This window comes from Anolis sagrei, chromosome 5, assembly GCF_037176765.1.
Source record: "Anolis sagrei isolate rAnoSag1 chromosome 5, rAnoSag1.mat, whole genome shotgun sequence".
NCBI classification, from domain to species: domain Eukaryota; kingdom Metazoa; phylum Chordata; class Lepidosauria; order Squamata; family Dactyloidae; genus Anolis; species Anolis sagrei.
The window spans coordinates 35,317,876-35,332,070 of record NC_090025.1 but is presented as its reverse complement, the minus strand read 5'-3'; the positions used below and the strand labels follow the sequence as shown (position 1 = coordinate 35,332,070).

At 41.6% G+C, this 14,195-nt stretch overlaps 1 protein-coding gene across 1 annotated transcript in view; it reads right to left on the bottom strand.

Moving 5' to 3' along the window:
• Positions 1-267: 267 nt before the first annotated feature.
• SYNPO2 (synaptopodin 2) overlaps positions 268-14,195 on the bottom strand; it is a 136,548-nt gene continuing 122,620 nt past the window's right edge. Inside the window, exon 5 of the mRNA XM_060779018.2 lies at positions 268-8,264. Coding sequence (XP_060635001.2) covers positions 7,689-8,264 — 576 coding nt within the window. The 3' untranslated portion in view covers positions 268-7,688. The remainder of the gene's footprint in view (positions 8,265-14,195) is intronic.

Genomic DNA, 14,195 nt, shown 5'->3' with positions numbered 1-14,195 from the left:
TATCAAGGCAGAAAATCCCACATTATCTGAGTGTGGACTCAGATAACCCAGTTCAAAGCAGATATTGTGGGATTTTCTGCCTTGATATTTTGGGTATATGGCTGTGTGGAAGGGCCCTTACACAGCAAAATCAGTGGTGCGAAATGCAAGGAGTTGCATATCTGGAGGGGTGCATCATTCCCAAACTGTTGCAGATTTCTGTAGTTATTTAATGGAACATTAACATTGACAGTGGAACATTTCATATGATCACCACATGTCCATGGTGTGGAAACAATAAACATACCATCCATCGAGGTTAGGGGTCACTAAATGGGTTTTTACTTGCCCAATCTTTTTTAAAGCAAGACTTTCTCCAACTTTCCACCCTTTGTCCCATCTCCTCCAACCTTAGTTTTGTTCTTCCAGTTTAATCCAGAAGTTGTTTCAATGTCTGTCTTCACAGTGTGACTCAGATAACCCAATTCAAAGCAGATATTGTGGGATTTTCTGCCTTGATATTTTGGGTATATGGCTGTGTGGAAGGGCCCAAGGAACCTATATTTCTTCAGATTACATTTTCTTTTTAAAAAATACCATTAAAACAGAGAAAACGGAGCACCTTAATATTTACAATATTTTGCTCATAGGCTTAATGTGAGTTTTCTGGTTGGCACTGGAGCCAGGTAGGGATTTTCTCCTTTTTATTTATTTTTTCCCTACCCTACAAATGGACTTTGAGCTTGTTTGGAGGTTATAACAGGGGAGCACAGCTATAGCCGGGACTGGAGACACTTCTTGTATACCTGGGAAGTTGTCCTCTTCCACCGAGCGTGCAGCTTCAGTAGCGCCACACAGGGAGCGGTGAAGGAGGGGGGAAGGGTACACCCACTTAGCCAGCCAGATCACCCAAATCAACCCTTGTGGTCAATGGGATGACAATTGTCGCAGTCAGATCACCCTACCCCATAGTATATGTGAAAGACTTTGATGATTGACTCAAGATGATGTCTGTAAATAGGCTGTCATTTGGCAGGGGTGGGGGAGAGGGAGAAACCTTGGTGTGCACTTGAGACACCCTTTGGGTGCAGAGTAAGGCTCTAGCATGGTCTCTACAGATCCTGGGACCTGAAGGATGGGGAAAGAGTCTATTTTGAGACTGATCTTGGGTTTTACTGTCATTCACATGATCGTGGGACTTGGGTGGAGTTCCCTGGTTTTATCCTTCAGTAAGTGATTGGCCTGGAAGCAAACCAACTTTTGGATTGCCCTCTGGATTCAGGTGTTTAACCCAAGGGAAGGCTGAGATTATAATTTAGGGTAGATTCATCTGACTGGTTGTCAGATGAATCCGCATCAGTTTGTTCTCCCATCTTTCCCCTTTCAGGTCTAATAAATGTAAATATTACAAAATGACAAAGGAAGTGGCCTTACTTGACCCACCTTTCTATGTCTGGTCTTGTTATTCTATGGTTGGTTATCAACAGACTGAGCTTATTGTTCTGTGTTTGCAGACACAACCAAGCATGAAAAAAATACCATATCAGACTTCAGCTATAACTAAACTGGAACAAAATGAAAGCTTTAAAAAGTAGATATTCAAATCCTTGTTTAAATTTTATTTGGCTTGAATCACTCAGCATTTTCTAAAAAAGAATTTATCATGGACTTGTTTCATAACATAACTTGTTAAATATCAGCATATGTTTTATTTTTAAGATCAGTAGCCAATCGTTCTCCATGTTTTTAGACTTCATCTTACAGAATCCTTAACTGAATGCTGACTGAAAGTTCTTGGGGAGGAAGTCCAAAAAGCCCTGAGGACTAATGGCAGATATGCATTATCCCTGAATAAAAAAAATGAAAAGTGTTTGCTGAATCCATAAACCAAGAAGTAACCAGACAATCAGGCCAAAGTGATTGATTTAACCCTGTAGCAGCTGAACACTACACAGGATTGACTTGGCTTAACCTGGGACAAGGCTGCCTTTACGTAGTCTTGCCTTGGTGTAAGCTAAGTCAGGGGAAAGCCTGAATCTTGACCCAGGGTTTGAGTTTTTTCCCTGAATTTGAGGCTGTCAAGAAAGCTGGGCCAGTTTCTAATTTGAAGTGGCCACAGCTGTTTTGAATGCCATACTCCATGTCTCAGGCTCAGACAGCTGAGGACACCAGACGGCAGTTCCCTATTGCCCCCTCTCCTGTGTCACTGGCTGTCTTCAACTGCACTTACCTTCTCTTGGGCACTTTATCTGCAATCAGAGCATCCACACACCAATGGAGGTGGGGAGAGGGGAGCTTCCTTTCTTCCCCCCTTCAAGCTCCCTTAGCAGGCCCATAGCCAAGATTTTGATTCGGGGGGGCGGGGTGCTGATTTTGATTCGGGGAGGAGGGGGGCTAAGGATCTACCCTAGCAAACCTTTTGTATCATAATCCCAATACCCCCATGCATATGGGATATATTGAGCATGGTAATCAGATCATGATATGAATAAACATAACAGTTTAAATAATGTACCAGTAAGGCCTTCTTGCGGACCACCCTAAGAATTTGGGGGGGGGGGGGGAGGAGCTGAAGCTACATGCCTGTCTCTTAGTGAAACCAACTAGATGGGGTGTTGTGGCTGGGGATAGCCAAAAATCAGGGGGTGGGTGGGGATCCTTAGGGTGGCTTCCCAGTAACGTTGAAACAAGATTGCTAGGCTGGACAGTTAGGACTCATTCCTGCCTCCAAGGCAGTTCAAGGAATCCATATATGGATGCCATACGGGCCTGATCCACTATCTGGGATGTCAGATTGGGCCTATATAGTGGCTAGTGTAGAAGGGTTCAGAGTTAGACTTCACTAGCAAAATATTTACAGGACTAGAATGAAGAAGTTGCCTCATAGTTAAGATTTTCCAACATCATGAAAGGGCTGCATATTTGTACTTGTTTTATTCTTACTACAAAAGGGTAAAGGTAAGGGTTTTCCCCTGACATTAAGTCCAGTCGTGTCTGACTCTGGGGGTTGGTGCTCATCTCCATTTCTAAGCCGAAGAGCCGGCATTGTCCATAGACACTTCATTGTCCTTAGACACCTCCAAGGACAAGTGGCCAGCATGATTGCGTGGAGTGCGATTACCTTCCCACCGGAGCAGTACCTATTGATCTACTCACATTTGCATGTTTTTGAACTGCTACGTTGGCAGAAGCTGGGGCTGACAGCTGAGCTCACATTGCTCCCCGGATTCGAACCTGCAACCTTTCGGTCAACAAGTTCAGCAGCTCATCACTTTAATCCACTGCGTCACCAAAAATTTCTACACACTACAAAAACTTCTGCATAAACACACATATTTACTACTGTGTAGGAGGAGCATTGCAGGTAGAATTTTCTTTCTCATGTGCCAAAGGTTTCTTTTGGGTGAGCATCAAAGCTCAGTTCCATCATTTGATAGTTAATTATCTAAATTCTTTGATGTAGTTCACCAGGTCTGCTGTATCATGTGATGCCTCATGGCAGACTCATAAATGACAGCTCCCAGGATTATTATTCTCAGAATTCTTGGGTAGAAAAGGGTGTGTTAAACACACACCCTTTGTGTGGCTTTAAGGAATCATCTTGTGATGAGAACGTAATCTGAAAATAATCCCTGGCATCTATGTTGAAATTGGATATCATTTCATGGTTTTATCCATGCTGTATTGGGTAACACACAAATATTTACAAAGGAAAACAATTCACAAATGTTTTTCCTTGAGCACTGACAAATGAAAACATATATCCACTACTGCATCTGGCAATACTCTTATTTGCAGGAAGCTGATTAATCATGGTCCCAAAAGAAAAGCAGAACATTGCAAAACTGAAACATGACCTGATCATGTGGGCCGTAACACACTCTGATTCATGGACACACCAGTCTTGAATACATTTACGCAGAACCATGTTCCATTGATTTTAGTAGAATTATATTGTATCTCAATTACTTATGATTAGAAAGAGTGTAGCCTTAAGCACAAGTATATTCCTGGAAACTGCAGGACATAGCCCTCAAGGCATTAAGTCATGCTCAGAAAATATGCAGACTGAATCATTGGTCCTTGATGATATCAGACAGACACATACAAAGAGATCTTGCAGCGCCCGAGGGACTAAATGAAAGCAATCATAAGCTTTTTGTACACCCAGATACAATCTATGAAAGCATTTGTGACAAACGTATTCCTCTCATAGTCTCTAAGGTGCTACAACATACCTTTGCATACTAATACAGATTGAGGTTATGTCTACATCAAGCAAAATGCTCTAGAGTAGTCTGCCCCCAATATATCATGGGATATTTGGAAGCCCATCAAAAACACTTGGGACCTCTTCATATGGTCCTTTTGGGCAGTGCTGTTGCATCAGTCACAAGCCACCCCATGTGCCCTTCCTCCTCCCCTCATCACACAGTGGGAACAGGAGAGGGTGCTTTGGCACCTTTTCCCTCCTCCCATCAAATGACAGAAAGGGTGGCAATGCACATTGTCCCGCTGCCTTTTCTGCCATCACACCCAAACTAGGTTTTATTCTGGAGTTTCTTGGAAGCTCTAGCATAACCTGTGGTTCTTATTGTGATTGATTAATGGCTGGAAGAAGTGCTTCTACTAAGAAACTGGCAACATGTTCCCTGGAATGCTCAAAGTAGGTTCAAGGTGACAACTTTTGAACCTCTGAAGATGCCAGCCACAGATGCAGGCAAAACGGCAGGAGAGAATGCTCCTGGAACATGGCCATACAGCCTGAAAAACTCACGGCAACCTAGTGATTCTGGTCATGAAAGCCTTCGACAACACATTGACAACTTTTATTTGACCCTTTTAGACATGACCTAAGATGCTTAAGGCCTTGAAACAGATGATAGACATGTGTTTAGCTGTCTATGTTTGCCCTGTTGATGCCTGGAAGATACAATGAACATAACGCCAAGTATTTTTCTTAAAGTAATAGGCAGTAAATAACTATGGCCTTCTTCTGGCACATTGGCAGGATTAATCATAACTGGGATTTATTCCTTTCATCTCCATAGCCTCACCTGCAAGCTCCAAACCAATGCTGGAGGCTTGAGAAAACTGTTGGAACCAAGTTTCAGGAAGTTTAGGACTAGAAATAACCAGGACTCTAAGAGAAAGTTGGAAGAGTGTCTGCTGTCCTTTTTTTCTGCTTAGAAATTCATTGGCCTCGCCTTGGCTTGCCAAACTCCAGACGAATGTACCAAATGAAACCCCCTTTTAAAGGCCCTGGCAATAACCAGCAGAACATTGGATTTAGACCAATGTTTTTTAATGTGTGACTATTTAAGGGAGTTGCCTTAAACTGAACTCAAACCACTGAACACATAACAAAAACCTACTTCTATATAAAAACGACTACCTAAAATGTAAATCCTTTTTGCTATCTACACTTACTGAGATCTCTTATCACACCAAAATCTTCCCAACAAATATGCAGGGACACTGGAAAACATGATCCACTGCATGACTAGCAAAGTACATATTTCAGAAACAAGTACAAACTCTCAAGGCCAAAGTAGGTTGACTGTTTCATAAACCTTGCAATATGCCTATTGCTCACTCTCAATGAAATCTAAACTATTGCTTTCTGCTTGCATCATCTTGCATTATTCCTTGCATAGTACCAATGATCTCTTCATACATCTAGACTTCCTTGCAGTCATATGTCCTTGTGAGACCTATCTGCCCTGTTTATCAATCTACTAAAGAAGCAATATCTGACTGGATGGATTTGCTTTATATACACATATTCAAAAACCTTTGAATCACTTCCAAAATGTCCCAAACACAACCAACATTCTCTGTCTGCTATTCAAACCTATTGGATCTGGGTGTTGGGGAAGGGGAAGACACACACAGAACATGTTGCATTACTTTTCTAGTTAACTAGTCATGTGATAAGAATCTTGTAAAAAAGTGTTTATTCCCATATTGTTAAAGAAAAGCCAAGCCCAAACTTGTTTTCAAAAGTTTGTAGACTGCATTAGATAGAATTAAATATTTGAAGGTCCAGAATTCCACAACCTGCATGACCAGCTAGTATAACACCAGTATATTCTCCAATTATCTCAAAGTTGTGGAGATAGTTCTGGTTAATCCCCCATGATCTCCCTTTTCCAGCTGCTTCTAAAATCTTCCAGATTCTGTCTCCCTTTATCTCCATTTGTTCCCTACTTATTTCACTTGCCGCAAAATGCATTTTGTTCTCAATGCAGTAAGTGCGAGAAGAGACAAAAAGGCTAAATGTTGCTATATACCCAGTGCTGGATTTGGAACAAATGAAGCCTTGTGCTTCATAGTTAAGTTATGAGGCCCTTTACTTGGGCCCTGAAGAAGGTAGGCCCAATAGGCCTACATTGTCTGCTTTGTGGCACACTCCCATATACGATCAACTCTATCATTATATCTGGAATCATTCTGAAACAAAATTCTTTCAAATTTAGAATTGCACCACATAAACAAAACCCATCATTAAAAAATGGCACAAAGATGCCCCTGCCCTGCCCCCGGCCAACGGGGCCCTGTGCTTAAGCACACCTAAGCACAATGGTAAATCCGGCACTGGCTATACCCCCTCCTAGCTTTGCAGGACAGAAAAGTTATAGCTGATTGAACAAAATTTTAAAATATCACAACTAAGAGTATATTTGTATTACACAGTTAAACCAGTCTGAACTCATTTCAACTGCCACCATAAGGAATCTTGGAATATGTAGCTTGATGACATCGTATTTTGAATTTTCTGCTTGGAGAGCTCTACTCTATTTCCTTGAGTTAACACACTAAACATCAAGAACAAATAGTACTCTGTACCTCACCATACTCTGGAGGAGCCGCAGTGGCCCAATAGCTTAAACCCTTGTGCCAGCTGAACTGAAGACCTGAACGTTGGCAGTTCAAATAAATGAGATGGGGTGCGCTCCTGTCTGTCAGCCCCAGCTTACCATGTGGGGACATGAGAGAAGTCTCCCACAGGATAGTAACACATCCAGGCATCCCCTGGGCAATGTCCTTGCAGATGGGCAATTCTCTCACACCAGAAATGACTTGCAGTATATTATCAATTTGCTTCTGACATGATAAAAAAAAACCCATACACTGGGATTATTTAGAATTTAGCCATGATGTTAAAAAGTATATTGGACTGCTATAATCATGTTGAACAGATACACTCTTTGATATTTTACTGAGTAATGACATTTCTATTGAAAGAAAACCCAGAAGTTCCATAAGGCTGTAAAGTGACCAGAAACACAGATGGACTCTTAGACCTGCCAGGAATAAGATGAGAATAAGAAACAGGAATTCTGCATTTGGGGTTTGTTTTGAGACACTTAAGATGACATCAGTTATCTTTGCCTAACTTGTACTTTCCCCAGCTTCAGAAATGGAGACACTGCTTTGTGCTTTCTTGGACTTCTTAACATACGTGTTCATGCACAAACCCAAACACTCACACTGAAAGGCAAAGAATATCTTTAAGGATCAAAATATGTTTGCATTAGTGAGAAATGTGGCACAGTGTCCTAGACACTCTCCTCCATTATGGAAAACCCTTGATCTGTTGAGACTACATAAAGCATGTATTCATGCTGGCTGCCACTTCAATTTTTTGTAGCATTTCAGATTCATAACATTGCAAGAAGAAAAACTAAGACGTGATCTTCTGTTTCTCATGTTTGACGCCTCCATCCCTTTGGATGTGGGTTATAGTTGGGGTCAGATATTGACAGGCAGTAATCAGACCTGGAAGACATGGAGAGCACGTCAGGATCAGTTCGGGTACGTTGGTCATAATATGCATGCTGCAGCCGAGAGCTGGAATGGGTTGTGGAGCTCGGAGCGGACATTGTGCTCTTCGGAGGGTAGACGGTTGCTGAATGACTCCTTCCAATAGAAGATAATTTTGTATGGGCACTTGGGGCTGGATGCTCATAGGCCACTTTTTGTTTCCAGTCATCAGGCGGGGCAGGAAGTGTTTTCCTGCGAGCAGCAGACACAACATTTGCTGCAATTGATTCTTGGATGGTTTGTGGGCCAAAAGCATCATCCACAAGTCCAAGAGGAGACTTTGCTGCAGCTTCCCAAGGAGTTAGCCTCTTCCCAGGCTTGTCGGCTCCTGTAGGCATTGGTTTGCTAAAGTAATCAGGGGCAGGTTGGAACATCCCAGGAGAAATAGGTGACATGGATCGTAAAGTGGTCGAAGGAGGCCATCCAGAGATTGACAGGGATCGCTCGCTGCCTCTTCCCTAGAGATAACAAAACATGAAATATAATTGCAATGTTGCATTCAAATTAAAATAGGTGATCCTTCCTTATCCTTCCTTATCTGTGACTGTGATAATGCAAGTGCAGTCTCCCCGCAAATGTATACACCTTTAATAGGATTAACAATTTGAATAGTGGGTATGGTGTCATTTCTTATATCTAAAATTTTATATTTAACTGTCATTCTCTGTGCTACTATAGTAGATTCTGAGTATTTGTGTATGTGTGTGTGTGTGTGTATCACATCACTAAGGATTGCTCATCAACCTTATTAGCCATGAAGGCGCAATGGGTTAAACCCTTGTGCTGGCTGGACTGCTGACCTGAAGGTCAGTGGTTCAAATGTGAGGAGCAGGATGAGCTGTCAGCTGTCTGTCAGCTCCAGCTTCCCATTCAGGGACATTAGAGAAGCCTCCCACAGGATGGTAAAACATCCAGGCATCCCCTGGACAATGTCCATACAGACAGCCAATTCTCTCACATCAGAAGTGACTTGCAGTTTCTCAAGTTGTTTCTGGCAGAAAACAAAAAAAAAATCAATCTTATTGTCATCACTAGGGTTCCCCTCTTGTAACATCACTCAAGGTCATCCCTATATCTGAGGGTTTGTCCAGTAATCTCAAGGCCTGGTATAGTCTTGACATGCCAATTCTATCCCCAGTCTCTTCACCTAGCCCCATATTACAATTTTGTTTAAGGGTGCCGGAAGGAAGGTTCCCTTAAGGACTGATTACTGTTCCTGGAATGTGAACTTGACACCCCTGATTCCTTCCAAACCACTACTTTTTTTAAAAAAAATGCCCCAAATCCAGAAGTCCAAACCAAAAGAACACTTTTGCTCATTTGTTGATCTCTTCTTGTTCTAAATGGGGAAGGGGAAGCACTCCGTGGATCTCTAGGTTTGTGTGGAATTGGTCCCAGCGCCCATCACATTTGCCAACAAAAGCATTAACTAATATGGGAAGGAGAACAATAAAGTTTTGTTGTTGTTCTTCATTTGGACTATTGCTGGGGATTAATGCAAAAGAAATGACATTTAACATGGTTAGGAAAAGATTAAAATGAAAGCAAAAAACAAACATAAAGGCGGATCTATCCTAATTGCGGGCATTTATCCACCGCCATTATGATCCTCTACTTAACCCTGTTCCTTTTTCAGAAAGGCTATGCCCTGATAATTTCAGAACACTCTGACCCACTTATAGGAGCAATCCATTCACAAATCCTAATCTTCTTAGGAAATGAACAGTCTCATTCATAAATTCACCGTGTGACAAACACTTCTGCTACAACAGACTTTGTTCATTCATTCATTCATTCTTTCATTCACTCACTCATTCATTCATTCATTTATTGATTTGTATACATCATAGGCCTTTTCTACAAACATTTCCTATTGTGCTGAGTTATTGTGAGTCAAGTTAAGTATACAAAAAGGTCTCTTCAGGACAGATGAAGACAGAAAGGCTTGTCCTCAAAGTGTGATTGGAGTTTTAAATCAACATTTATCTCTCTCCCAATGTACGAATTACACCAAAGTGGGTAACTATTGCTACTCGTGGGATGCATTTGACCTCTAAAAGTCCTTGGAGGACTGACCTTACAGAAAAAATGACCCCAAATATCTTTTAGAGACATGGGATATTTTTACCACATTTTTTACCCAACCTCCAACCTTTTTTAGACACAGAGATACCTTTATTTTTACAACAGAAAGATATGTCTGGGTTGCTGCGAGTTTTCTGGGCTATATGGCCATGTTCCAGAAGCATTCCCTCCTGATGCTTTGCCTGCATCAGGAGGAAATTGGGTTTATATATATGTGGAATGTCCAGGGTGGGACAAAGAACTCTTGTCTGTTTGAGGCAACTGTAAATGCTGCAATTGATCACCTTGATTGCAGCTTCAAGGCTTGGCTGCTTACTGCCTGGAGGAACCCTTTGTTGGGAGGTGATTAGCCGGCCCTGATTGTTTGTCTGGAATTCCCTTCTTTTTGAGTTCTGTTCTTTATTTACCTTTATGATTTTAAAGTTTTTTTTAATACTGGCAGCCAGATTTTACGAACTCTAAAAACCTAAAACTAAATAAAGAACAACACTAAAAAACAGGGGAATTCCAGACAAGAAACAATCAGGGCCAGCTAATCACCACCCAACAAAGGATTCCCCCAAGCAATAAGAAACCGGACCTTGAAACTGCTAGGCCATTACATGCTAATCAAGGTAGCCAATTGCAACATTCACACCTACCTCAAACAGACAAGAGATCTTTCTCCCACCCTGGACATTCTACAGATATATAAACCCCTTTTTCCTAGTTTCCAACAGACCTCACAACCTCTGAGGATGCCTGCCATAGATGCAGGCAAAATGCTCCTGGAACATGGCCATACAGCCCAGAAAACTCACAGCAACCCAGTGATTCCAGCCATGAAAGCCTTTGATAATAGAAAGGGCACCTCCTGGTTGTCATAAAAGTGGCAAAAAAGTCCTCCATATCCACTAAAGGACAATTTGGGCCAAAAATTCACAACAGGTGGCCTGTGGCCCAATAAAAGCCCATTGGCCACTCTTTAGCTGTCACTGAGTTACACCAGTCTAAGCATATGCATGTTCCACTTGAGTCCCAACCCCTAAATGCCTGCTGTCTGAGGCACCCGTCTTGCTCTGCCTAATTATAGTTTGCCCTGGGAGATATTAGTGGATGATGTGTGCAACCTTTCCAGTGCTAAGGACTGTATCCCATGGCAGTCAGCAGCGGGGCTTAGCAGCTGCATTCATTTGCACCTGCATGTATGCATGGTTCAGCACATTCCATTCTGCGGCATCCTCCTCTTAACTTCCTGTTTACTTGCTGCACTCTTTGGAGAACAGGAAACAATGCTTTCCTCTTTGAATGGGACCCACCAGCATTAGGAGCTGTAGAAGCTACAGTACTAGTGAACCCAAAGCCATATATGGTGTATCCATGTTATAAGCTAATACTCTGGTAAAATAACTGAATCTAAACTGATCTGAATTTATTGCTAAACTCGGGAACATTTTATGTCTTCCTCAGAACACATATTTTGTAGTTAATTTCTGTTTATTCTTAACACACCAAGAGAATGGAAGGCGCAATTCTACTGCACTTATACTGTGTAATAGGTCTGTTTATTATGCGAGGTCTCTGAGCACAGTGTCATTTATTTACAAAAATGCCATAGAGTCACACTGGAGACCTAGAGAGAACACTCTAGGCATTTTCTAGGTCCTCCAGAGTGATACTATGGAATGCTTTGGCCGGAAACCACAGACATAATTCAAGATAAGGAAGAAAATAGGGTTCCAGATTACGTGAAAATTGTATTTATGCAAAAGGTTCTAGAACGAATCCTTTGCATAATGGACCTATTGTGTTTGTATATTGTGTTTGTATTGTATATTGTGTTGTCGAAGGCTTTTATTTTGATTGACTTATTGTCTAGAATAATTTTGGTATGTCCAGTTAGTGTATGGGCCTGTGATTTTATTAGTCATTCTGTTCTTAACTAATAGATCATATTGAAGAATGCTTTCTAGGATCACCACAACCGTCTAGCACAGTGATTCTCAACCTTTCTAATAAGCAACCCCTTAATACAGTTCCACATGTTGTGGTGACCCCCCAATCATAACATTATTTTTGTTGCTACTTCATAATTGTAATTTTGTTACTGTTATGAATCATAACGTAAATATCTGATATGCAGGATGCATTTTCATTCACTGGACCAAATTTAGCACAAATACCCAATATGCCCAAATTTGAATACTGGTGGAGTTGGGGGCGGGGATTGATTTTGTCATTTGGGAGTTGTAGTTGCTGGGATTTATAGTTCACCTACAATCAAAGAGCATTCTGAACTCCACCAACGATGGAATTGAACCAAACTTGGCACACAGAACTTCCATGACCAACAGAAAATATTGTAAGGGTTTGGTGAGCATTGCCCTTGAGTTTTAGAGTAGCAGTTCACCTACATCCAGACAGCACTGTGGACTCAAATAATGATGGATCTGGACCAAACTTAGCACGAATACTCAATATGCCCAAATGTGAACACTGGTGGAGTTTGGAGAAAATAGACCTTGACATTTGGGAGTTGAATAGTTGCTGGGATTTATGGTTCATCTACATTCAAAGAGCATTCTAAAACCCACCAACTATAGAATTGGGCCAAACTTCCCACACAGAACCCCCATGACCAGCAGAAAATACTGTGTTTTCTGATGGGCTTTGGTAACCCCTCTAACAGCTGTCTCGTGACCCCTCCAGGGGTCCCGACCTCCAGGTTGAGAAATGCTAGTCAAGCAGAATTAATTCTCACCTAAAACATGAATGCTGCTTTGCTGTGTTGACCCTTTGCTGATTAGACATACATTTATTAAAAACCTGTAGAAAATTTTGAGCTCCACAAGATCACATTCTGCTTTGAAAAACACCCTCAAATTACACCTTCTATTAAAATTGCCGTAAGTCAAAGTGAACTTGATGGCAATTTTTAAAATGGGATGTATTATTCAGAAGATTAATATTCCAGTGGAAACTGTGAAATTTCACCTTGTTTTTGAAAAGTCATAGCCTGTTAAATCCAGAATTAAACTGTAACGATCTTTCTCAGTGCAGCCACTTCAACATTTCACAAATGCAAACCAGATACATGTGGACAAGCAACATCAGAAAGTCTGTAGACTTAAGTATCACATAAAAAAAAAACAGGGTCACTGTAACCCAAATGAGGAATTTCCTCTGTTCTAATTTCCCTTTGGTGTGTATGGAGGAAAGAAGACACTGGCAAAGAGAAAACCTAAAACATCAAGTTATGGAAAGTTACAGAAGTAAATTAATGTCCTTGTTGCACAATCATAGCCCTGTGTTGGTGCAATCACTGTAGCAGAGGCATAACATGAGGTCATAATGACACACTGACCTTTGTGTTATGTTTTCACAATATCATATTTCCCACATAAAGCTACATCACGTCATAGGAGAATTTCCTGCATTTACTCAAGCTAGAGTGAAGCAACTCTCCTTACTTGCTTGTTAATTCATCATGAATAATGGCTGCAACATTTTGTCAGCTGCTTTTAAATGTGGGTTTTCAATGGGGGCCATGTGATGTGGAACCTGCCTCTCTGACTTGACAGTCCAAGTCACAGAGAAAGGAAGATTTTTTAAAAAAATCTCAATCTCATGTATACTCTCAATCTTCTAAAACAAGGGTCCTCAACCTTATTATTTATTTATTTATTTATTTGGGGTTCTTGTACCCCGCCCTTCTCACCCCGAAGGGGACCCAGGGCGGCTTACAGCTGCAAGGCGCACTTAGACGCCTGCTACACAACAATCATCACAAAAAATATAACAGTACAAATTCCCACAATTCAACATTATCCAATAAAATCAGTAAAATGATAAAATCAGTAAAAACAATACAAACCTGGAACTTCCTCCTACCCATCAGTGTACAATTAACTCAAAGATCTGTTTTGGTTCCATTTCGACAATCCTGCCGATCTCACACATCTGATTGCCTTATTTGGTTGTCATTGTCTAATTGCCTGGTTGCCCAAAGGCCTGGTTCCACAGCCATGTCTTCACCCTCCTCCTGAAGGAGAGGAGGGTTGGTGCTGTTCTGATTTCCCCCGGGAGTGAATTCCACAGGTGGGGGGCCACCACTGAGAAGGCTCTGCTTCTCGTCCCCACCAGCCTCACTTGTGAGAGTGGTGGGGTCGAGAGCAGGGCCTCCCCAGATGATCTCAAACTCCGAGGTGGGACGTAGAGGGAGATACGTTCGGACAGATACACTGGACCAGAACCGTATAGGGTTTTGTAGGTTAAGACCAGCACCTTGAATTGTGCTCGGAATTGAACCGGCAGCCAGTGGAGCT